Source organism: Equus quagga, chromosome 17, assembly GCF_021613505.1.
Source record: "Equus quagga isolate Etosha38 chromosome 17, UCLA_HA_Equagga_1.0, whole genome shotgun sequence".
NCBI classification, from domain to species: domain Eukaryota; kingdom Metazoa; phylum Chordata; class Mammalia; order Perissodactyla; family Equidae; genus Equus; species Equus quagga.
Window position 1 is genome coordinate 50,347,354 of NC_060283.1, and position 23,692 is coordinate 50,371,045.

Below are 23,692 nucleotides of genomic sequence, written 5' to 3' on the forward strand. Positions count from 1 at the left end.
ACAGAAACAGAGATTGTAGCAGCTGTGTTTAAGGTAACTTGGCATGGAAGTTTCCTTTGTTCTCTCATTTCTTTTCCCTGCTACTTTATATCTGGTGTACCAGCACTGAACAATATTTTAAGTTTCATATGACAGCGTGTCTGAATTAGGGACGTATGTGTCACTTTTCATAAGGGTACAAGATTTTTATCCAAACTAAGGACAAGAATGGAAGCTGGGATTACGATAGTCCCCATTTTCCCATCCATATTTGTGCTCCATCATTCTTCACCCTGCTATATGTTCCAGGTTGATGTCATTGGATTGCATCAACCAGAGGTCCTTGCTCACTGATTTCTGGTTGAATTTGGCCAATAGTAGGTATTGACAACAGATCAGAGGCCAAAAAGGGAGAGGGGTCAAATTGTGTATTCCTCTGGCTCCCTGCCTGATCATCTGTGAGTGGACAAAAGTCTATACTCTTTTACCTGTCTATACCTTTATAAATATTTCCTTCATTAAACTCTTCTTATTACCCTGATTGAGTGTGCCATCTGTTTCTAGCCAAGTTCAAGACATCAGATTGCACACAGCTGAAGAGAAAATTAGTAAGCTGGAATACAGTTCAAAAGAAAATATTCAGAATGAAGTGTAGGGAGAAAAAAGAATGGAAAATACAAAATATAAGGTAGAATCTTAGAAGATACCACAAGAAAGACCAACATATTTACTTAGAGCACCACAGATAAAGGAGCAACAAAATGGGGCAGAATTAATATTTAAGGAGATAATATTTGAGGATGCCTCAAAACCTATGAAAGACATCAAGCCACATATTCAAGAAGCTCTTTGAATCTCAAAGAGAATAAATAAAAAGAAATCCCTCCCTAGTCACAACCTAGTAAAACCGCTGACCATCAAAGACAGGCGATCCCCAAAAGAGTAACAATTATGCTGACAAATGATTTCTCCAATAACACCAGAAAAAGTGGGAGAAGGGGATCCAGTGAGCATATGCCTCAAGTGTGCCCCTAGGACTCTCTCTTCACCTGTCTTCACCATTTTCTGTCCCAAGAGGCTGACGTATGGACTGCTTCAATGAGCTCCCTCTTCCTCTGGATTCTGGTCAGGTTAGGACAATGGGAATGCCTAGAAGGAGATCAGAGGGAGGGAATGAAGAGAGTGAGGAGAGGGTAGTTATGTCCTCAGCTTCCTCCCTGTGAGGTTGTTACAGGCTGTCTGCTTCCCCTGGCACACATGCGCAACAGGAAACATGCACAAGGGTAAACATAGTCACACTATTCATGATAACTCAAGACTGGGGATAATCCAAAATACGTGTTTCTTAGACTTTCTTTACAGTTTTATAACTTAAGCATGCAGCCTTAGGTTATAAAATTGTAAAGAAAAGCAAAGAAACATGGTCAACAAGAGAACGGATAATGGTTACCTTTGGGAAGAGGGAATGACCAGAAGACACAAGAAGGCTTGGAAGGTGCTGGAGATGTTCTATTTCTTGACCTGGGTTGCGTGGGTGTTCACTTTGTGATAATTTGTAGAAGTGTTAATTTTTGTTTTATGCATTTTTCTGTTTGTTATATTTCACAATTTTCAAAGTTTTTAGAAAGGAAATAAATGGGATGGAGTGATAAAAATGACAGGGGGAATTGTGGAAGGTGCAGAGAAGACTTCCCTGAGTTTATCACATTAAATGGTTTTCTTTTTTGAACAATGTAAAATGTTCAAAAAAGCAAACTGTAAAATTGAAATCAAATTGAAGCAAACAAACCAAATTGGTAAAAATGACTACACAAACAAAAGAACTATTTCAAATGATTTTAGAACACAGTATTTTGATGGTATACCCCTAGGGGTTATATTCTAAGGACAAAATAAACTACCAAAAGTCTTAAATGTATTCATTGTTTTATTAGTAGAATAATATTTGTCTTATTATTTGTAAATTATTGTATGTAGATTGTAGGGTTAAACACCTAAGCGATTATGTTAATGTCATTAAAAACCAAATTTTTCAGTGTAAGAATAAAGAGATGCAAGTATAAAATCAAAAGAGTTCAGAAAAAAAACACAGTTAAATTTTAATTGGAAATATCAGTGTGTGTGTGTGTGTGTGTGTGTGTCTTAATATCCTAGCTCTGTGCACCGGGAGGGCCTAGAAGCAAGATCACCTCAGTAGCTATCATCACCCCTAAAACCCAGATAGTGGTCTCTAAAATCAGTCCTTACTAAAAGCTACCAAGGCTCTTTGGAGGAGTGGCTGCTTCCATGTCTAAGGCAGAGGATAAAAAGATGAACCTGGGGGCCGGCCCCGTGGCCGCGTAGTTAAGTTCGCGCACTCCGCTTCGGCGGCCCAGGGTTTCGCAGGTTCAGATCCTGGGCACGGACATGGCACCGCTCATCAAGCCATGCTGAGGTGGAGTCCCACATAGCACAACTAGAAGGACCCACAACTAAAAATGCACAACTATGTACCGGGGGGACTTTGGGGAGAAAAAAGGAAAAACAAAATCTTTTTAAAAAAAAGATGAACCTGTAACACCTTGGAGTGACAGAGAGCAAGGGAGCATTTAGTGATTAATGGGATGTTTCAAAAAGACGCCAGAGCCAGTCTAAAGGAGCTTTCACTGACTTACCCTGGGACCATGTGAATATCAAAAAGAATAATTACTGTGATCAACTGATATACATTGAATATGTAAAAATCTGTACTTTCAGATTAACGCTCAAACCAAAAAAGTCATAAAATATATTTTTTAAAAACTTATTTGCCACTGTTGGAGGTAACTATTATACCAATTCATTACTCTGAAAATTGCTACTTAAAGAAAAAAAACTAAGAATGTATGCTGCCTTTCCAGCTGGAACTGTATTTCAGGATAACCAAGCCCAGCTGATGAGGGAAAGCTCTTTTTTTTTTTTTTTTAAGATTGGCACCTGAGCTAACATCTGTTGCCAATCTTCTTTTTTTTCCCCCTTCCTCTTCTCCCCAAAGCCCCGCAGTACATAGCTGTATATTCTAGTTGTAGGTGCTTCTAGTTGTGTGGGAGGCTGCCTCAGCACGGCTTGATGAGCAGTGCCGTGTCCAGGCCCAGGATCCAAAGCGGAGCGCGGGAACTTAACCACTCCACCACTGGGTGGCCCCAAGAAAGCTCTTTTTTTACAAAGTAATATCAACCAATACATGTTAAAGGAATGATAGAATTATAAAAACCACCATTTTGCAACCTCTGATGAAACAATTTAGTCAAAGGATCATCAATGAATGGCAAAACCATTAGGTGAAAAGTTGATGGGAATTAGATATTCTCAGAGGGCCAAAATCTCATCCAACGGATTACAGACTGGCACAAGAAGCAAAAGTAACTTTGCCCACAGTGATCTGGCTGTCTTTACCTTAAACCAGTGATCAGTTTTAGCATCACTAACAGTAGGGCAGCCAGACATTATGCACTTTCTGAAATGATGCAGTGGGAAGCATACAGCATCACGTAGAAAATATTTTTGCTTTAAAAAAATTTTAACCTGATCCAATCAAGACTTTAAATATATCTTCTAGTTTACAGGAAATACAGGGGATACACAGGATACATACAGGGAAAACACAAGAAAATCTATAACGAGGAAACAATGAGGCGAATCCAGAAGGTGAGGGGTTGTAAAGAAAAACTGACCCGGTCTCTTCAAGAAGACAATGTCAAAAATGGGAGGGGGGCAGGGAGGAGCGGTGTCTAGGCTAATTTAAAGAGAATTAAGAAACATAACCAAATGCAATGGTGATCTTTGAATGACTTCAATTTTGAACAAAACAGCTGGAAAAAAAAGGCAATTTTGGAAACAATTTGAGAAATTTGAATATGAACTGAGCATTAAGTGACATTAGGGAATTCTTGTAAATGTTGTTAGATGTCAATGGCATTTTGGTTATGTGGGGAGATGTCCCTGTTTCTTGGAGACGGGTATTGAAATATCTCTAAGGGAAATATGTTGTCTATCATATACTTTTAAATATTAAAAAGAAGCAAATATGAAAAAATATCAATAACTAAGTCTAGATGATGAGCGTATGAGTATTTACTATACTCTACCTTTTTTTTTTGTATTTTGGAAAACTTTAACTGAAAAGTAAGAGAGTAAAGTGATCAAATTTGAACTTTAGAAAACTCTCTCCCTAGGATATTGGGTGAAAGAGTGAAAGCAAAAAACTGGTTAGATGTTTGCTGCAATGTTCGCGATGAAAGGGCACGGTAGTTTAGACAGGGTAGTGATACAGATCACTCGGACGCAGAGATGTTAAGTAACTTGCCCAGTTACACCCCTAGGAGGTGGCATTGCTAGAACTGGAATCTAGGTACACACACATAACCTTTCCTGCTCTTAAGGATGACACCGGTGCCATTAATCGAGACGCATAAGAGTACCTAGTCTACTCGCTTTTATGTTCCTCATCTTAGGGTTTATACTACTTGACTCATGCACCTTTCCCGGCCCCCACCCAATCGAACCCTTTTCGCCAACCCTGGGACTGGATGATAGAAGTGGGAGTCCTTGGAGAGAAGCATACGTCAAAAGGGACGGGGACAAGTGGGAATTCTAGTGAGGCGCTTACTACTTGGCGGAGGAGGGATGGGGCGGGTAGGTGCCCCGCTAAGACGGTGCTCTTACGCCACGTATGACGCAAATAAGCGTAAGAACCGGGGGTGGAGGTGTCGTCACCACCCGCCTTGGGTTGGCCGAGTTGCCGCGAGAGGGGCGTATAGACCCCGCCTCGTAGGTGGGTGGGAAGTGGCAGGCTCCGCCTTGGCCCCTCTGGCAGGCTCCGGACAGCGTCGCTGCAGCTCTGGCAGCGGAGCCCGCGCGCGGAGCCCGGAAGGATGCGGCGCCCGCGGCGGCCTGGGGGTCCCGGGGGATCCGGGGGTCTCCGGGTGCTCCTCTGCCTCCTGCTGCTGAGCAGCCGCCCGGGAGGCTGCAGCGCCATTAGTGCCCACGGTCAGGAGGAAATGGGGGGTGGGGGGACGGTGCCGGGAGCAAAACTCAGTGGCAGGTGGGGGGCAGTGTCAAGAACGTAGGAAGCTCAGGTAGAATATATGTGAGGCAGGCACTGTGAGATGAGGAAGATGAGAGGGCGTCTGAGAGGAAAGGGGCGTAGGCCTGGAGGTGGGGCTGGGAATACGGAGGTGGGACATAAGAGAAACCGGCTCAGGGGAAGATTGCGGGTTTGGGAGGAGGAATGGAGGTGCATATGGCCAGAGGGACTCAGAGACGGGCTGCAAGTCCGCGGGATAAGCAAGTCGCGCCGAGGCGCCAAAGAAGTGGTGACTGGCGCTCAAGGATGGAGGCGTGGGGGAGGGGCGGAGTGCCGGGGAAAGAGGGAGAGGGAACCCTGATCTGCCGGTAGTAAGGGTCCGGGCCGCGAGCGTCAGGGTCCCAGCTCCCAGTAGAGGATCAGGCCGAGGGAGGGGCCAGGGTTTCTCTTTAAGCCTACAGAGGCCGATTGCCGCTATGATCTCCAATCAGAGGGGGACAGTTGGGGGAGGGGGCAGAATAGGACGAAGAGGGAAGGGTCCTCTCCCGTCCCCCTCCCCACAGTCAGGCCCAGTGCTGACTCACATCTGAGCGGACAGAGACAGTCAGCGCTGACTCATGGGCCGGGGGAGAGTGGGGGCGGGGGGCGCGTGGGGGAAGGGGCGCAGCCTCTCAGTCTGGCGCCCTTCCCCCCCCCCCCCCCGCGCTTGGAGGCCAATGCAGGATACTTCCTGTGGCGCTGTGGGTTGGTAAGGTGGTAGATGAAGTCCGGAACGGCGGAGGGGTCAGATCTTGTGGAGACTCCTCACCCTGTCCCCCCTCCCTCCCCTATAACTGCTTCCAGGCGAGCCCTTGGCAGCGCCAGGCTCAGAGCTTCAGCACCGCGGACAGCGCCAGCGGCTCTGGGGCCGCGGACAGCAGGGACACCCCACCCTTACCCCTTTCCCATACGGAGGGGAGGTGTGCTAGGGTTTCCATCTCTTCTGAGACCAGGCCATCATAATTAGGATGCTTTTGGAGATTTGGGAAGGAAGTCCTTTTTCCCTCAGAATTTGGCCCAAAACTTCCCTATAGTAATTCTGTGACAGAAGTATATGATCCTCCACCACCACTACCTCGATGCACCTGGAAGGTTTCTCCACTCTTAAGCAAACTGAGGCTTTTAGAGAAAGGACCCAGAGTCACAGATCCTTAAAATCCAAAGCCAGTTCCTATGCTTCCTTCTCTTAAGAATTCTAGGCCTCTTCTCTACTCTCCTCCCAGCTCAAAGCCTTCCTTAGAATGAAAGAATGGTGAAAGACCCCGTCTGCTTCCCCCTTTCCCAGCCTGTCCATCCACCTGACCATTCTATGGTGTCTGATCCTCTGCTCACCTGTCCCTCTACAGGCTGTTTGTTTGATCGCAGACTCTGCTCTCACCTGGAAGTCTGCATTCAGGGTGAGTGAGGCCCAAGCATAGGACTTACAAGACGGGGGACACAGTGAGAAAGGAGTGCGGGGAGGCCTGGAAGGGAGAAGGGGTACTGGCCTTGGGGAGATTGGGGACTGGCCTGGAGGAGCAGAGCTCCCTGCAGCCAAGAGAGGAAATGGAGAGCAACCTGGACTTTGGAAGGCCTCTTGTCCAAGCCGCTTGCTGATGCCACTTTTGTATTCTTAGATGGCTTGTTTGGACAGTGCCAGGTGGGAGTGGGGCAGGCCCGGCCCCTTTTGCAAGTCACCTCCCCAGTTCTTCAACGCTTACAAGGTGTGCTTCGACAGCTCATGTCCCAAGGTGAGGTCTAGGTGCATTGGAGGAGAGACACTGGACCTTGGTTAGGTAAGGGTGGGGAAGTGAGACGCCATCTGACTCAAGGCTTTCTGTTCATGCAACATTCTTATCACACCCACTCTGAAGCCTCACCTTCCCAGACTTTGCTGGAGAGGGAGGCAAGACAGGCGTAGAAGTGGAACCCTACAGATGGGCTGTTCACACTTAAAGCCTCTGTAGGAATCTAGAGGAGGCTTCTAGAAGAAGCCATTGGAAGAGGCCAGCAACCTTAGAACCACTCCCTGGAACTGTCCAAGTGCTCCAGAGCCATGAATCCCGGAGTCCTCAGCCAGGAGAAAACCCAACTCATCTAATTCACTCATTCAATAAGTACTTACTATGTGACAAGCTTAGTTTTAGGTGCTTAGGATGTATCAGAGAATAAAATACACAAAGATCTCTGCCTACTGGGGCTTACATTTGGGGGATGAGGGGATACAATACACTATATAAATTAGAAAATATATAGTATGTTAGAAGGTGATAAGTGTCATGGAAAAAACAGATATTACAGCAGGATAAAGTGATCAGAAATGGTGAGGTAGGAAGCTGCAGCAGTAAATCAAGAGGTCAAGATAGGCCTTATTGAGACTATGAAATTTGAACAAAGATGTCAAGGTGGGAATGTTTTCCAGAAGGTTGTATTGGGGCAGTGCTTCAAACTGACCAAAAAGCTAGAACAAAAGCCCTAAAGCAGGAGCACAAGTCTGAGGCACACCATGGAGTACACCACTACTGTGTGGCTGTAGAGGAGAGATGGAGAGGAAGAGTAGAAGATGCAGTCAGGTAGGTGAAGGGGGAAGGGATGCAGATCACTGTAGGGCCTTGGAGGAGAATGTATGGACTTTGGCTTTACTCTGAGTAAAAGAGGGAACCATCATGAGAATTGATCTCACTTCTACTTTAAAAGGATCGTGCTTGCTGCTGTATTGGGAATAGACTGCAGGGAGTCAAGGGTAGAAGCAGGAGACCATTAAAAGCTACCATAATAACTCAGGTAAGAGATGAATGTGGTGTAGACCAGGGTTGTTGCAGGAAGGTAGTGAGGAATGACAGAATTATACATGTATTTTTGAGGTAGTGAACACGATGTTGTGAAATATTGGATATGGCTGTGAAAGAAAGAGAGGAGTCAAGGATGACACCCAGGTTTTATTGCCTGAACAACTGGATTGATGGAGATATCATCAACTGTACAGAAGGATCATCTTGGGGGAGGGGGTTTCAGTTTTTAATATATTGAGCTTAAGATATCCATTCAAGTAGAGTGGGAAGTTTGGTATATGAGAATGGATCTTGAAAGAGAGGTCTGAAGTGGAGATATAAATTTGGAATTCTGTGGCATATAGAAGGTAATTAAACTCATGAGGTGGATGAAATAACCAAAGGATTGAGTGTATATGAATAAGAGCCCTAGCGAATTCTAATATTAAGAGGACAAGGACAAGACGAGAAACCAATAAAGGAGACTGAGAAGGGGGAGCCAGTGAGGTAAGAGGAAAAACAAGAGTGTTTGGTGTCCTAGAAGCCAAGTGGAAGTGTGTCATGGAAGAAGGAGTGATCGATGGGGTCAAATGATGATGGTAGGTTAAGAAGGATGAGATCTGAGAATTGACCACTGGATTTAGATATGCAGAAGTCACTGGTGATCTCAGTGAAAGCAATTTTGGTAGAATAGTTGGGAATAAAATCCTGAAGAGTGGATTAAGAGGGAATGGGAGGAAAGGAATTGTATACAGCCAGTAGAGATAACACTTTCAAGGAGTCTTGCTACAAAGAAAACAAAGAAATGAGATGATAGCTGGAGAGGAATGTGGGGTCAAGTAGTATTTTTTTAAGATGGAGGAAATTGCATCATGTTTGGGAATAATTCAGTAGAGAACAGGAAAAAAACGATGATGTAGCAAGTAGGAGAGAATTGTGGGGAAGATGTTCTTGAGTAGGTAATAGAGGATAAAATCTAATGCCCAAGTGGAGGAATTGGCCTTAAATAGGAACACAGATAGATCATCTAATGCCAGTAGGCAAGAAGGTAGGTATGGATGCCAGTGGATCCCAGAATATGAGTTGAGAGCAGTGTAGACTATTAATCCAGAAGCAGGGAAGAAGGAATAGGAGTGGAGAGCGAGAGATTATTCCTTTAGAATAGACTGAGCTTTCCTGAGAGCAGTTACATGAAGGGAAAGGGTCAAAGAGGAGATCCGCTTCAGGAGAGATGATGCTGCTGATGATGGTGAGGATGATGACGATGGAGAATATTTAAAGCGTGTTTAGTGCTTTAGAGTTTCCTAAGCACTTTCATTTCTCTGATTGCACTTGATCTTCACAACAACCCCATGAAATATGTATTATTCCCACTTCACAATTAAAGAAAACTAAGGCTCAGGATAAACAAGAAGAGGAATAGTAATTATGATGATAATAATAATAGTGGCTATTTAAAGTTCACTATGTGACAGGTCCTGTTCTAACCATTTTATATTGTGTTATTTTAATTATCACAACCATCTTAGGAGGTATAAACTCCTATTTTACAGATGAGAGAATTGAGGCTCAGATAGGTTCAGCAATTTGCCCAAAGTCACACAATTAGTGTGTGACTCTGCCAAATGGCAGAGGATTCAAATCCAGTCTGACTGGAGGCAGTCTGACTCCGAAACCTGTACCTGAGGGTCAGAAGAGGACAGCTCAGATCACCCACCAGGTCTCCAGACCCCCTCCACTGCCCCTCCGCTCTGCTAAACTCCACACACTGCAGGGTCTGGAGTGCAGTTTTGATGGCCACTGCTCCCTGTCTTGATCCCCCCCTGGGCCCTCAGACTGTCCCAAGCCAAGCTCACCCTATCCTGTCCCTTGGCAGGATTGTCCTGGCACGATGACCTCACCCAGTATGTGATCTCCCAGGAGATGGAACGCATCCCCAGGCTTCGCCCCACGGAGCCCCGTCCAAGGGACAGGTAGGCATCCTCTCTCAACAACTCTAGCATGGCAAGGCTGGTGGGTCTGTGGTCTTCCTGATGGACAGAGGGAAGGGGGAGGGAAGTGGGCACCAAGGTCAGCCGGCTGAAGTGCTGGTAAAAGAGGTTCAGGACTGGTCCTCTGATGTGCTCACATGCCCAGCAGGAGCTGAGTTCATCCCTGGGGATCCAGCAAAACAGAGGTATTAAAAAAATGTTTTGAAAAACTTGGACATTTGATATTTTAAAAGAAGCATCAAAGTAGTCATCATGGGACAAATTAGAGTTGTGCTGGACTGAAGTTGTTTGAAGTTCAGTTTCGTTACTATGTGGAATTGCCTGTGGCAGAAGATGCCATCATCTTTTCGTGGTTAGGGCCTCTGAAGGCATTGTTCAGTTTCCTGTAAAGCAGGGGAAAGTAAATGAGGGCCATGGGGCTCAGACAATGACACCAGGATGAAGAAGGCAGAATGGAGTGTGGGGGGCAGAGAAAGAGGGCACAGTATTGAGGGTTTAAATGTATACTTGGAGAGCCAGGTGTGGAGACATTCACACAGGGGCAACAGGGCAAGCTGCAGCCACTGTTCATCTAGAGAGTTTCCCAGGTGCCTTCCTCTGCCCCCATTCTTTCCCTCTCCATCCCCGGTCTCTCGCTTCCCTAGCCTCTGCCACTGTTGCAGGGACCCAGGCATGCTTACCAGTAAGACAATGGCCTCTGCCCTAGGCTTGGCCCTATGGCCCTTCCCTGTGCTGTTTTCTCCTCCCCTGAGGCTACCTCACTTCTTGAGAAGTCAGACTTACTCTAAACTGCTGAGCATGCCTCACCATCTCTGCCTCGTAGACTCCTTATGCTGTTGCCCCACACAACCAACACACACACACACACACACACACACACACACACACACACACACGCGTTTTGCTTTCCTCTCCAGATCTGGCTTGGTGCCCAGGAGACCGGGTCCCACTGGGGAGCTGCTTTTACAAGGCATCCCCACTGGCTCCGCCCCTGTTGCCCAGCACCGGCTTCCTCGACCTCCAGTGGGCGGGGGTGGAGCTGGGGCGGGCTCCCCCCTGTCCCCTCTGCAGGCTGAGCTGTTGCCCCCTCTCTTGGAGCATCTGCTGCTGCCCCCGCAGCCCCCTCACCCTGCCCTGAGTTATGAACCTGCCCTGCTGCAGCCCTACCTGTTCCATCAGGTGAGCCCTGGACACTTGCCCCGCCTCCACCCCATTCCCCCAGTCCTGATGTCTGCTCTTACCCGGATCTCTGGTTTCCCACAGTTTGGCTCCCGTGATGGCTCCCGGGGTTCCGAGAGTTCCCCAGGGATGGTCAGTGTCGGCCCCCTGCCCAAGGCCGAACCCCCTGCCCTTTTCAGCAGAACTGCCTCCAAGGGCATGTTTGGGGCTCACCCTGGCCACTCCTATGGGGACCCTCCAGGGCCTTCACCTGCTCAGCTTTTCCAGGAGTCAGGGCTGCTCTACCTGGCCCAGGAGTCGCCAGTGCCCAGCAGGGCCAGGGCACCAAGGCTGCCAGAGCAAGGGGGCAGCAGCCGGGCAGAGGACTCCTCAGAGGGCTATGAGGAGGACGGACTGGAGGGTCACGGGGAGAGGCCTCCTTCCCCAGCAGAGCAGCCAGGTAACAGGGTCTTCAGCATCCACTCCTGCCCGTCGGGGCTGCTGCTGGGGCTCCTTCCTCGCTATCCATGCATTTGTTAATTTGTCCTTAAAGTCATTCATACATTTAACTAATGTCTGTTGACAACCTGATCTATGCCAGGCACTGAGTAGGCAGCGTGTGTGTGTGTGTGTGTGTGTGTGTGTGTGTGTGTGTGTGTGTGTGGTGGGGCGGGTGGTGGGGGTGGGGCGGGTGGAGCTGATGTAACTCTTCTTCAGATGGAGAGTCAAGATGTCCACGGTGGGCCTGAAGTTTGGTCTTGGCCCCAGGAAGGCCTTTCTCCTAAAGTGTGGACAAGGGCTGGAAAGGGAGGGCATCAATGTCCTAGTGTTTGAGAAGAAGCTCTTGAATGTGCTAGTATCCCTAACCCCCAACTCACCCATCTGCATCGCCACCAGCCCTAAGCTCTGTGTCTGGCTCCCAGCAGATGTGACTCTGCAGAGGCTGGCAGCTGTGCTGGCAGGCTATGGGGTGGAGCTGCGTCAGCTGACCCCTGAGCAGCTCTCCACCCTCTCGACTCTGCTGCAGCTCCTGCCCAAGGGCTCAGGACGAAATCTGGGTGAGTGTCCAGACAGAGAGACTAGCACCTACCAGCTTCACGAAGGCTTCTTGCTCCACCTCTCAAGACCACAAGGAGCAGCCTAGAGAGGAAGGGTCAGGGTCGGGGGAAGGGAGTTCTTTTGAGACACGAGGTCATTGCCAACAAAGGGAGGAGAGGAAAAGGATGCAATGATGAGCTGAGGAGTTAGACCAAGAAAGGACTGGAGGGTGGAAGTAATGGGAAAAGAAGCCAACAGAGATCAGGAGGCACCCAGAAGGGTGGGTGGATGATAATGAGGATCTAAGGAAGGGTGACCAATGCCAAGGAGAAGCCAATAATTGATCCGTAGAGGGAGGACTGATCAAAGAATAGCTTTGAGAGGTTTGGCCAATGACAAAGGGAAAAGTTAGTAAAACAATGGATTATAAGGCAGAAGCACCGAGGCATGAGGCCATGCTGAGGATAAGACCAATGACAGGGTCTTGGTCACTAACTAAGGGGAAAGAGGCCACAGCAGATGGAACAGGCTCAGGGCCTCTGGCCCTTCCTCCCACTTGTGCTGAGTGGACCTTGGCCTTGGCCCTTTGCCCAGAGTCTTGTTTACCTGTCTCTGCAGGAGGGCTTCTAAACGTTGGAGCTGACATCAAGAAAGTGAGTTCCTGCACCTCCCTGACCCATAGTGCCCTGTGGCAGCAAAGCCCCTTGCTGAAATCTAGACCTCAGGATCAGGACCCAGAATCAGTATCCTCCAACCCCTCAATTTGGAGAAACCAAGGCACAGAGACAGCGAGTCATTGCCTAAGTCTTGCCACAAGTTGATGGCAGAGCTGGTTCTAGAAGCCAGAATTCTCGACTCTGCTTTGATCACTATGATCATTTCAGACCGTGCCCCCTATAGCCTGAGGAGCTCTATCTGCTCCACATGTTGAACTTCCAAGATTTTGTGGCTAAACAAGTCTAAAGTGGCTGCCTACCATTCATCTTCCACCCTCACCCCAGCTTCCCTCACTCCAGAGGTTCTCCCCACTCCAACCCTGTCTTGTGGATTGTTACCCACCATGTTCCACTCATTCAATCCTTATTCATTCATTCACCCACTTGGCTCACCTTTTTCGGTGCCCTCTCTATGCCCAGCGCTGCCCTGGGTCCTGGGGGTAGAAAGAAATAAGTCCTGAGCTCTCTGTAGGGAGCTCAGAGTCCAGGGTGTGGACCCCCAGTCCCCCAGTCCCTCCACTGCCCAGAGACCACACCTCCATCCTCTCTTCTAAACAGACAATGGAGGAGCAGGTGCAGGGTGGAGACACGGCGGAGCCTCCGCCCCCCACGCCCTCCCTGCCTGGATACCCCACTGCCAGCCCCGCCTCCGATAAAGCCCAGCAGGTGCCTACCTCTGGATCCTCTGAGCCCCTCAAAGCTGCTGTCCCCCCTGCCACACCTGTCCTGCTGGAGAAGAAAAGTCCACTGGGCCACAGCCAGCCCACGGTGGCAGGGCAGCCCTCAGCTCGGCCGTCAGCGGAGGAGTATGGCTACATTGTCACAGACCAGAAGTAAGGGCTCCAGCCTGGGGAAGCCATCCATTCCCCTGGGGGGTCGAGCTGGCCTGCCTGGCAGGAAGCATAGAGAGCAGAAATCCAGATTTGGAGTAGACGGAGGTAGGGGGGAGAGGAGTGGGCTGCTCTGCACCCCTGGAGGTGTCCTCTTTCCAGAAAGTGGCCAAGAGGGTCCCCACTTTCCTTGCTCTGCCTGCTCCCTATCTCCAGGCCCCTGAGTCTGGCTGCAGGAGTGAAGCTGCTGGAGATCCTGGCTGAGCATGTGCACGTGTCCTCAGGCAGCTTCATCAACATCAGGTGGGGCTTGTATCTGTCTGGAGCAGCAGGGAACCAGAAGGTAGCTTAAGGGGGGAGGAAGCTGGAAGGGCTCAGGAGAGGAAGGGAAGACAGGCTCTTGGTAAGGGGCCAAGGTGCAGTCAGCTGCTCTCAGCTGCATTGAAGGTACAGCCACACACCTAGCCCTGCTGCTGGCCCCATCTGGTATCTCCCTGGCCCCAAACGCTGCTGTAGGGCATCTCTGATCGGCTCCAGCCCCATCCTCTAACGGAGAGAGGGCCAGAGCTGGCCTCTCTTTTAGAGTCTGGGGTCTACAGTGGGTGAGGCAGTAACATAACTCCTATTCGGCAGTGTGGTGGGACCAGCCCTCACCTTCCGCATCCGGCACAATGATCAGAACCTGTCTTTGGCTGATGTGGCCCAGCAAGCTGGTAAATACCGCCTGGCCCTGGCCCAAGGCCCAGTAAGATATAACCAGGCTCCTCTTGAAATATTCCCAATCCACCTGGGCCCTGCCTGCCACCTGGCATATGGACATGGGGTGGAGACCAAATGGGGCTGGAGAGAGCCTGAACTACGTCCTCCCTGCAGGGCTGATGAAGTCTGAACTAGAAGCACAGACAGGACTCCAGATCTTGCAGACAGGAGTGGGACAGGTATGAGCTAACTGGAGAATCAGTCAAAGCCCCAGAGGGCTGACGTTGCCCACAAGAGATGGAGGCAAACTCAACAGAACTGGAGCTGAAACCACTTACCAGGCTCCCCGCCAGCTTCGCCAAAGCAGCCCTCCCCTTGCAGTTTCCTTTCTGACCAGCAGATGGCCCCAGTGGCTCTCGTCCCTGCAGGACCAGTCTTCTCTAGGGAGGCAGGACACTTGGCAACAGCTAGCTGAAGTGCCCATAGCCCTCCGGAGCCAAGTCTCTAAATTCCAAGGGGAAACCTTGCGCAGAAAGGACATTAAACTCAGAATATGTTTCTATTCTGCACTCAACACTGATGCCTCACATTCTACTATCTGATTCCTTGGGTTCTCTCTCCACTTCCCTACATCCACTTTTAAATGCAAAGAATCCTAGTGGAGTCACCCACTAAGTCTCTGGCTGTGCAGCATGGTTGAGTTGGTTCAATGGGGACTGAGAAGGAGAGGACGGTCTTGGGTCTGTCTGAGCCCTTCTGCCTGTCCCACCATGCCCCTGCCCTTCCAGCTTTGCCCCAGGAGGCATCCTAGCAGAGAGTGTGGCGTGGGGTGAGGAGCAGCTCTGAAGGCTCCTCCCATCACTGCCCCCCTTGATTCTAGCCTTGTTCCCACAGAGGGAGGAGGCAGCTGCAGCCCTTCCCCGAGCGGCCCACAGCACCTCTCCCATGCGCTCTGTGCTGCTCACTCTGGTGGCCCTGGCGGGTGTGGCTGGGCTGCTAGTGGCTCTGGCAGTGGCTCTGTGTGTGCGGCAGCAGGCAAGGCAGCGGGACAAAGAGCGCCTGGCAGCCCTGGGACCTGAGGGGGCCCACGGAGACACTACCTTTGAGTACCAGGTGTGCAGCCCCAGAAGCTCGTTGGGGAGAGGGAAGTCGAGGGGCTTGGGAGGCTGGGTCTTGCGTGGGGTGAGTGTGGGGAGTTGGGTGGGGAGTGAGCCCATCCCTGGGAATGTCCAGGCCGGGCTGGAGAAGCCCCAGGAGGGGTGTTGAATGGGGGGGAATTCGAAGCAGGTGGTTCCTAAAGTTCTTCCGATTCTGGGGTCCTGGGATTCCACTCTGTAATAGCTAAGGTTGTCACAGGTACCACTCAAACAGAACAGCCCCGAGAAGGATGAGGTCCAGGGTGGAAGACCTACCCCAGAGGAGATGGGCTTCATTCAAAATCAAGCAAGGATGAGCTTAGGGATCCAGAATTGAATGCAGGACTCTGTTGAAAAACCATCAGGTCACCTTGGCCCCTGCTCCATCCTTCTTCTGCAGGACCTGTGCCGCCAGCACATGGCCACAAAGTCCCTGTTCACCCGGGCAGAGGGTCCGCCTGAGCCTTCTCGGGTGAGCAGCGTGTCCTCCCAGTTCAGCGATGCGGCCCAGGCCAGCCCCAGCTCCCACAGCAGCACGCCGTCCTGGTGCGAGGAGCCCGCCCAGGCCAACATGGACATCTCCACGGGACACATGATTCTGGTCAGGGCGAGGCCTGGGCACGGAGTGGGTGAGGGGACAGGAGGGTGGGAGAGGCAGGGCTGGTGGGGGGGGGGGGGGCCGGAGCCAGGCTGGGTGTCCCTGCAGGCGTACATGGAGGACCACCTGCGGAACCGGGACCGACTGGCCAAGGAGTGGCAGGCCCTGTGTGCCTACCAGGCAGAGCCCAACACCTGTGCCACCGCCCAGGGGGAGGGCAACATCAAAAAGAACCGCCACCCCAACTTCCTGCCCTGTGAGTGAGTCCTGCTGGCCAGCTTGGTGCAGCCCTCTCTCTGCTGGGAGCTCTGGAGGGTTTGGGGGGAGGGTTGGGCTCCTGGCTCAGGCTGAGAGGCAGATGTGCCAGGACCTGAATGACTGGAGGGGCATTTGGGGTGGGATGCGGGTCTGTGCAGATGACCACGCTCGCATCAAGCTGAAGGTGGAGAGCAGCCCTTCTCGGAGCGATTACATCAACGCCAGCCCCATTGTGAGTAGCTCTGACTCCCGCCCACCTCTGCCTCATTTTGATTCTGTCCCCATAAACTCCATTTCCTTATGGTCACCCCTCACATCACCCGAGGCCTTGGAATGGTGGGGCCTGATATCCTAGGGCAGAAATGGGGGTTCTCAGGTCCCCCAGACCCTGGCCCGCTCCCTGTGAGCAAGCCCTCTCCACAGCAGCATTTCCCCTCTGGTTCATGACGTGTCTTCCCTGCCCCCAGATTGAGCACGACCCTCGGATGCCAGCCTACATAGCCACGCAGGGCCCGCTGTCCCATACCATCGCAGACTTCTGGCAGGTGGGCTCACTGGGGGCACTCGTGGGCAGCCAGCACCAGCCAGGTCCCATGGAGGTGAGAATGGAGCTTACCAGAGTCTCTGTCTCTAGATGGTGTGGGAGAGTGGCTGCACCGTTATCGTCATGCTGACCCCACTGGTGGAGGATGGCGTCAAGCAGTGTGACCGCTACTGGCCAGATGAGGGCTCCTCCCTGTACCACGTATATGAGGTCAGCAGGACCCCATGGCTAGGGGACAATGGGAGTAGGCAAAGTGGATGGTGGACCATTCAAACATGTAGGAACATATATCTATATAAGCATACATACATATGTATGTTCAGATACATTGATACATATACGTATGTGCATCCAGTCTGGGGCCAAAGAGCATTTGTAGAGAACATGATGAAAGGTACAGATAAAACTATAGAACCACCAAAACTGAGATAATAAAGAGTATGTGAGAAAGGGAAGAGAAGTGTACCCAAAGACCAAGATCAAGACCTACTTTAGTTGAGCCTAACTTAGCTCTGAGCTTCCTGGAGGCCAAAGCAAAGAAAGAAATACCATCGGTCACATATGTTGCTTATGTAAAATAGAAACAAACTTCTTCATTAGGAGAGAGGATAGGCAGGGCGAACTGGGCAGAGGCAAAGCAGAACAAGGAGGAACAAATTCCCGACAGATGGGAGGTGACCCCCTTACCCCCCAAAACAAGAGACATTAAGAGCACAACGGCAGCTCCTTGTTGCCAGATGAGCACTGCAGAGTAATTTTTTCATCATCAGATGAACACTCTATACTCTTTCTTTTTTTTTTAAAGATTTTATTTTTTTCCTTTTTCTTCCCAAAGCCCCCTGGTACATAGTTGTATATTCTTCGTTGTGGGTCCTTCTAGTTGTGGCGTGTGGGACGCCGCCTCAGCGTGGCCTGATGAGCAGTGCCATGTCCGCACCCAGGATTCGAACCAATGAAACACTGGGCCGCCTGCAGCGGAGCGCGCGAACTTAACCACTCGGCCACGGGGCCAGCCCCTACTCTATACTCTTTAAAAAAATTTTTTTTTAACTGGTTTTGCTCGTGGTCAAAAAAAAATCAAATAAAGATATTAGAGAATTTCATCAAAGTTGATGTGCGTGGCACAGACACTTTGCTAGACTGTGAGGAAGAGGAAGGAGAATCTCCCACCTCAGAAAGCTCAAAACAGTTGCGTCTAGATGGAAAAGCCACCAGTTGTCCTGAGCAGTAGATAGGTGACACAGACAGCTGGGGTTCTTGGGGACAGGTGGGGCAGGCGGTGGGGTGAGCTTCCTGGAGGATTTAGGATTTGAACCGGCCTGTGAGGCTGGCAGGATTGGGAGGGGGGAGGCGCGCGCCCGCGGGCGTGGAGAGGCCCCGACGTGCTGGGGCCGGGCCACCCTCCGCAGGTGAACCTGGTGTCGGAGCACATCTGGTGCGAGGACTTCCTGGTGCGGAGCTTCTACCTGAAGAACGTGCAGACCCAGGAGACGCGCACGCTCACGCAGTTCCACTTCCTCAGCTGGCCGGCAGAGGGCACTCCGGCCTCCACGCGGCCGCTGCTCGACTTCCGCAGGTGAGCACCCGGCGCGCCGGAGCGAGCTGCGCAGGAGTCGGGGGCCGCGAGCTGGGCCCACCATCACCCGGCCCGCTGGCTCCGCCTGGGCCCCCTGGTCCTGTGAGGCCGACCCTCTAGCCTGACCTGGAGCCTCCGCCCCTGACCTCCAGCTGCCCCCTTCCAGACCCCCCAAACCAGGAGTGATGCTCTGTCTTGCTGTGCCCATCCCTCCAGCCCTCTGGTCCAGCTCCGTTTCTGCTGTCTCGTGCCCTCTTTTTCTCCTTGCCTGTCCGCGTGTGTTTCTTTCTCCATTACCCCCTTCCCCGCAAAAGGGCTCACCTTGTTTCTATCTAGCTCCCTCCCTCTCTCCTCTCCGTCTGCTTGGCCGCTGCCTCCTCTCTACCTCCTGTCCTGCTCTTCCAGGGCTCCAGCACCGTTCTCTGTGTTGGGTGTCCCCTCACTCTCTCTCCCTCCCTCCTGCCCATCTCCCTTCTTTATCCCTCTCTGTCTCTTTGCCTCTATTTTTATTTCTCTCCTTCTCTTTCCCTCCCTTTCCTGCTTCTTCTCTCTCACCCTCCTTCCTCTCCCGCTCATCTCTTCTCTCTCTCTCTCACTCAGTCTCAGTCTCTCTTTATCTCCATTTCTCCCTCTCTGCACCTTCCTTTGTTCCGTCTATTCTTCTCTCTCTCTCTCTCTCTCCTCTTTTTCTCCACCTTCTGCCATCACTGCCTATGTATCTCTGCCTCTCTTTGTCTCTGTCCCCCCCTCTCTCTGTCTCTGTCTGTCCCTCCCTCTGTCTGTCTCCCGCTCTGTCCTTCCTTCTCCCTCCCTCCTCTCTCTTTCTTTCTCTCTCTCACAGCTGCCAGTGTCATTTTTGTGATCTGCAGCTAGTATTCTCGCTCCAGTTGCATAGTCACAAAAGTGATCATTGGCAGGTGTGGCCGCTTCATGGACAGGACAATCGGGACATGTGGGCCCAGAGACCACCCCGAAGGCTGCTGGGAGAGCTGGGGGCTGGGGGGACTCAGGGAGGAGACAAATCCTATCACACGAAGTACAGGAGGCTCTGGCTTCTTGGGGACTCAGTGGGGGCTAGGACAGGGAGCTAACTGAGGGACTTACCCTGTTCTGACATGGGAGGCACGAGCAGGCCAGGCCTCCAGCATCCCCTGCCTTTCCCCTCCCCACACACATGGCGGAGAAGCCTGCCACCATTGGCAGGGGCTCACCCACACTGCCGGCTCCTGCTGCCTCTCTGCCCCTTGTCAGGCGGGCCTGAGGGCTCTAGGCGCTGAGCAGAGAGCAGAGGAGCAGAACTGCGGTGAGGACCTGGGGACAGTTTCTGAGCCTCAGGACAATGGTTTCTAGCTGGGATCCCTGGGCCCCGAGGCACAGGCTTCTGAGAAGCGATGCCAGGGGTGTCAGAACCACTTCCTGTTTTCCACATTTAAAGACTCCCTGTAGCCCTAGTGCACGGGCCTGTTTTAAGATGCACAGGTAAGCTAGAAGGTTACGTTTCTTTGCTTCAGGCTGGAATTTTGGAAACTCGGTTGACCTTTGACACCCAGGACAAATTAATTGCTGCTTAATAAATACAGTTTGGCAAAGGTCCACCAAAGGCTAAGTAATTTTTTTAAGTCTCAGAAAGTGACCCTGAGCAAGTTGCTTGATCTCCCTCTGTGACCTTACCTGTGAAATGAGGACAAGGACCCGCACCTTTGGGCTTTGTTACGAGAGTCACTAGGATAAAGTCTGTCAAATCTAGTTTAAGTGCCTGGCACATTGCAAGGGTTCAGTGAATCCTAAATACTATTCATTGTCATTACGATTAAATGATTGAGTCACTGTTGTGACTTCTTTCCAACCCCAGCCCTCTAACATACGAGCCAGTGTGCTAGAAACCCGTGTGGACTCCTGTAAAACCACTCCAAGTCACCTGGCCCCTGCAAGTCTGGGGGACCAGGCTGGAGGGCAGTAAGTTCCCAGTTTCTCCTGAAACAATCTGATGACCCCTAAGAAAGTCTTCCCTAGTCCTGGTCCATTGGCGGGTATCAGAATTCTGCAGGTAACTCTCAAAGCAGGAAAGTCAGAAGGGACAAGGGCAGGTTAGACTGGGCCACTGAGGGAGGGAGAAACCCCCTGCTCCTTGCTGAGCTGTGGTCAGGGCAGCAGACAGGAGTCTGAGGTCCAAGTGGACCCCAAGTCTGAATATGACCCAACCACAGAGCACCTGTGCTGAGGTGAAGCTGGTCCGGGGAGACAGGCAGCAGTATAATGTTCAGAGATGAGGAGTTGTCTTCCCCTGGCCAGAGGAACTTTGTGCCTAGGGCTACCTGACCTCACTGTGGGTGAGGACCACGAGGAGCCTGAGTGGGGGTGCTGTAGCCTGGGACATTGTAGAGGAGGGCAGAGGAGCAGAGCAGGGATGTGGCAAGATTGACACTCGTGATGTCACCAGAAAGCCTATCCTCCCTAGACTTCTGGCGGAGGGTGCTGTTAATATTATTATATATGGTCATTAATAGTACTACCATTTATTGATCACCTACTGTGTGCCAGACCTTGCACTTAATTCTTTACATAGATTATCTCATATAACCATGATAAGAACACTAAGAAGAAGGTTATTATTATTATCATCCCCATTTTACAGGTAAGAAAACTGAGGCTCAGAGCCGTTAAGTCAGTTGTTCCAGGTGCGTAGCTTGAGCATGTGCTCGTAAGCCACCAGGCAAGTCCAGGGCCGCCCAGACCATCTCTGGTTCTTTGCCTCCCGCCCTGACTCCTGTCTCCAGCCCTCTTCCCTCCTCTGCCCTGGGAAGGAAGGGAGAAAAGGAAGATCGTGAGGCCCACAGGTGTGGGTTTCGGTTCCCCTTTCCCTCTGCTGGTGGCCCTGGCCCTTACCCCTGTTTTTTGTTGCAGGAAGGTGAACAAGTGTTACCGGGGCCGTTCCTGCCCCATCATTGTGCACTGCAGGTGCGTGGGGAGGGGCTGGGGAGAGGGTGGGGGTGGAAGGGGACTGGACAGCCCAGGCCAGAGGGCCCTGAAGTGGGGCATTCTGATTCCACCCCTCTCTCTGGTCCTGCTCCCTGTGCACGTCTCCCATGTACGCTGCCTGCCTGTCCCCTGGACACCGGCAAACTACAGCCCATGGGCCAAATTCAGCATACCATCTGTTTTTTTTTTAATGGCCCATGAGCTAAGAATGGTATTTACATTTTTAAATGGTTGAAGGAAAAAAAAAGAACGTGCCACAGAGACTATATGTGGCCCACAAAGTTGAAACTATTTATCCTCTGGCCATTTACACAAAAAGTTTGCTGAGCAAAAGCCTGGCCAGAGCCTGGAAGGGGCCCTTCCCGCGGCCTCCTGCTGCCTCCACCTCAGGGCTAAGCCAGGGCTCCCCTCTCTGGTGGGCCCACCGCCCAAGTGCGCCCCATGGGTCACAGGCTCCCGCTCAAGGCCCGGTGCTGTGACTGTTCCCTTGCCTTGGGCTCACTCACGCCCTGCCCAAGCAACCCTAATGGCTCCAGCAGTGGCTCCCGGCCCCATGCCTCCATGTCTCCTCTGTCCCCCCCCCACCCTTTCTGCTGGGTCCCATGCTGAGCCTGTCACCATCTCCTGTTTCAGTGACGGGGCAGGAAGAACTGGCACCTACATCCTCATTGACATGGTACTGAACCGCATGGCAAAAGGTGAGGCCCTTCCCCAGGGTGCCCCAGCCCAGCCCTGAGCAGTCTCCCCAGCACCCAGGGTCACAGGAGCTCGTGGAGGGGCTGGTTGCCACACCCTCAGGGTTTGCCCGGTCCTCCAAGCCTCCCACCCCAGGATGCCCCAGGCTTTCTGGGTCCTGTCCTCCTCTGGACACTCCTGAGCAGCCCCGTGCCCCCTGCACCTCCAGGAGTGAAGGAGATTGACATCGCTGCCACCCTGGAGCATGTCCGTGACCAGCGGCCTGGCCTCGTCCGCTCTAAGGTGACCGTCCCTCCCTGCCCCGACCCCAGCTGCCATCCTTCGCCAGGGAAGCCAGCAGCAGCCCGGCTCTCCCACCTGTCTCTGTACCTCCCCCAGGAGGACTGCCCCCTCTCCCAAGCGACCTCCCCCGCTTCCCCTTCCAAAAGCCCCCCTGGGGCAGGAGCAGAGGCCAGGCCTCCCCATGACCCTCCTCCCACTGCCTTCCCCAGGACCAGTTTGAATTTGCCCTGACAGCTGTCGCGGAGGAGGTGAACGCCATCCTCAAGGCCCTGCCCCAGTGAGAGGCCTGGGGCCCCTCTGTGGCCGTCCCAGCCTCTGCTCCCTCTTTGCCTGTGTGAGCATCTGTCTGTGTACCCACTCCTCACTCCCCCACCCGCCACCGTGGCCCTTCTTGGGCATGTCCAGCCCTTCCGAGAGGAGTGTGTAAGGAAGGGGAAGTGGGAAGGGGCAGACCTGCCCAGCCTCTCGCATGCCGGGGCCAGACATCCCACGGGGGAGCTGGCAGCTGGCCAGGAGGAGAGGAAAGTTACTGGCAGCAATTCCACCCAGAGCCTTCTCCCGCCTGAGTTCCCTGGCCCCCATCTCCCGCCGTTCTGGATGCTCCCAATATGTCCGTGTGATGCCCCCATCCTCCAGTGTGGACAGAACAGGGTGGAGGGGCCGCCACACCCAGCTCTTGCTGCTTTCTGGGCCCCCGCTGCCCACTGTCCTGCCTCCGTGACCCACACTCTGGTCCCTGCCGTTCCTGCCCCCTGGCAGGCCTCCTCCCCCTGCCTCCCACCTCGTGCCACTCAACTCTCTCCCTCTGGCGCAAGAGAACATTTCTAGAAAAATCTACTTTTGTATCAATGTGAATAAAGTAAGTGTGTCGTGTGTGCAGCTGCAACGCAGACTCCTACGCGTTCCCGTCTGCTCTGCTTCCAGACTCCAGCCCCAGCCTCGGTCTGGAGCCGGGCCCCGCTGCGTTTCTCAGGAGACGCAGAGTGTGATGGGAGAGCTGGGCTGCGGGGTCAGGCTCCCGAGTTTCAATGGTAGCTGATAACAATCTGGCAGGGTTTTTTTTTCCAGGAAGATTAGCCCTGAGCTAACATCTGCTGCCAATCCTCCTCTTTTTGCTGAGGAAGACTGGCCCTGAGCTAACATCCGTGCCCATCTTCCTCCACTTTATATGTGGGACAGCTACCATAGCATGGCTTGCCAAGCGGTGCCATGCCCGCACCCGGGATTCGAACCGGTGAACCCTGGGCCACGTAAGCAGAAGGTACGAACTTAACCGCTGCGCTACCGGGCAGGCCCCCAGCATGGTTTTTTATGCTGTGCTTCCTACACGTCTGACGGTCTCCAAGGTGCTTTACATACCTTAACTTGTTTAATCTTCA

The 23,692-nt window shown here is 52.0% G+C and overlaps 1 protein-coding gene across 5 annotated transcripts; it reads left to right on the top strand.

Moving 5' to 3' along the window:
- Window positions 1-4,813: 4,813 nt before the first annotated feature.
- PTPRN (protein tyrosine phosphatase receptor type N) lies at window positions 4,814-23,203 on the top strand. 5 transcript variants are annotated; one of them, XM_046644333.1, is made up of 23 exons: window positions 4,814-4,986; window positions 6,409-6,459; window positions 6,679-6,792; window positions 9,689-9,785; window positions 10,721-10,982; window positions 11,067-11,421; window positions 11,885-12,019; window positions 12,618-12,652; window positions 13,274-13,548; window positions 13,762-13,848; window positions 14,179-14,258; window positions 14,419-14,483; window positions 15,139-15,357; window positions 15,781-15,981; window positions 16,087-16,234; window positions 16,395-16,468; window positions 16,704-16,781; window positions 16,871-16,990; window positions 18,190-18,356; window positions 21,261-21,314; window positions 21,969-22,033; window positions 22,240-22,313; window positions 22,523-23,203. In XM_046644333.1, exons 1-23 carry the CDS (start codon window positions 4,872-4,874, stop codon window positions 22,592-22,594), a joined length of 2,943 nt encoding a protein of 980 aa, XP_046500289.1. In that variant the 5' UTR covers window positions 4,814-4,871; the 3' UTR covers window positions 22,595-23,203. The 5 variants fall into 5 exon arrangements, with proteins under 5 accessions (XP_046500289.1, XP_046500291.1, XP_046500292.1 ...); XM_046644335.1 differs by having other exon boundaries at window positions 4,815-4,986; window positions 11,241-11,421; XM_046644336.1 differs by having other exon boundaries at window positions 4,815-4,986; window positions 11,250-11,421.
- The last annotated feature ends 489 nt before the right edge of the window (window positions 23,204-23,692 follow it).

What these genes read in the sequence shown, in the direction of transcription:
- PTPRN (XM_046644333.1), top strand. Translation starts at nt 4,872, where the DNA reads ATGCGGCGCCCGCGGCGGCCTGGGGGTCCCGGGGGATCCGGGGGTCTC. An exon ending in TTGGAGCTGACATCAAGAAA is followed by an intron (nt 12,653 to 13,273) that starts GTGAGTTCCTGC and finishes TCTTCTAAACAG; the next exon opens with ACAATGGAGGAGCAGGTGCA. An exon ending in CCCATCATTGTGCACTGCAG is followed by an intron (nt 21,315 to 21,968) that starts GTGCGTGGGGAG and finishes CTCCTGTTTCAG; the next exon opens with TGACGGGGCAGGAAGAACTG.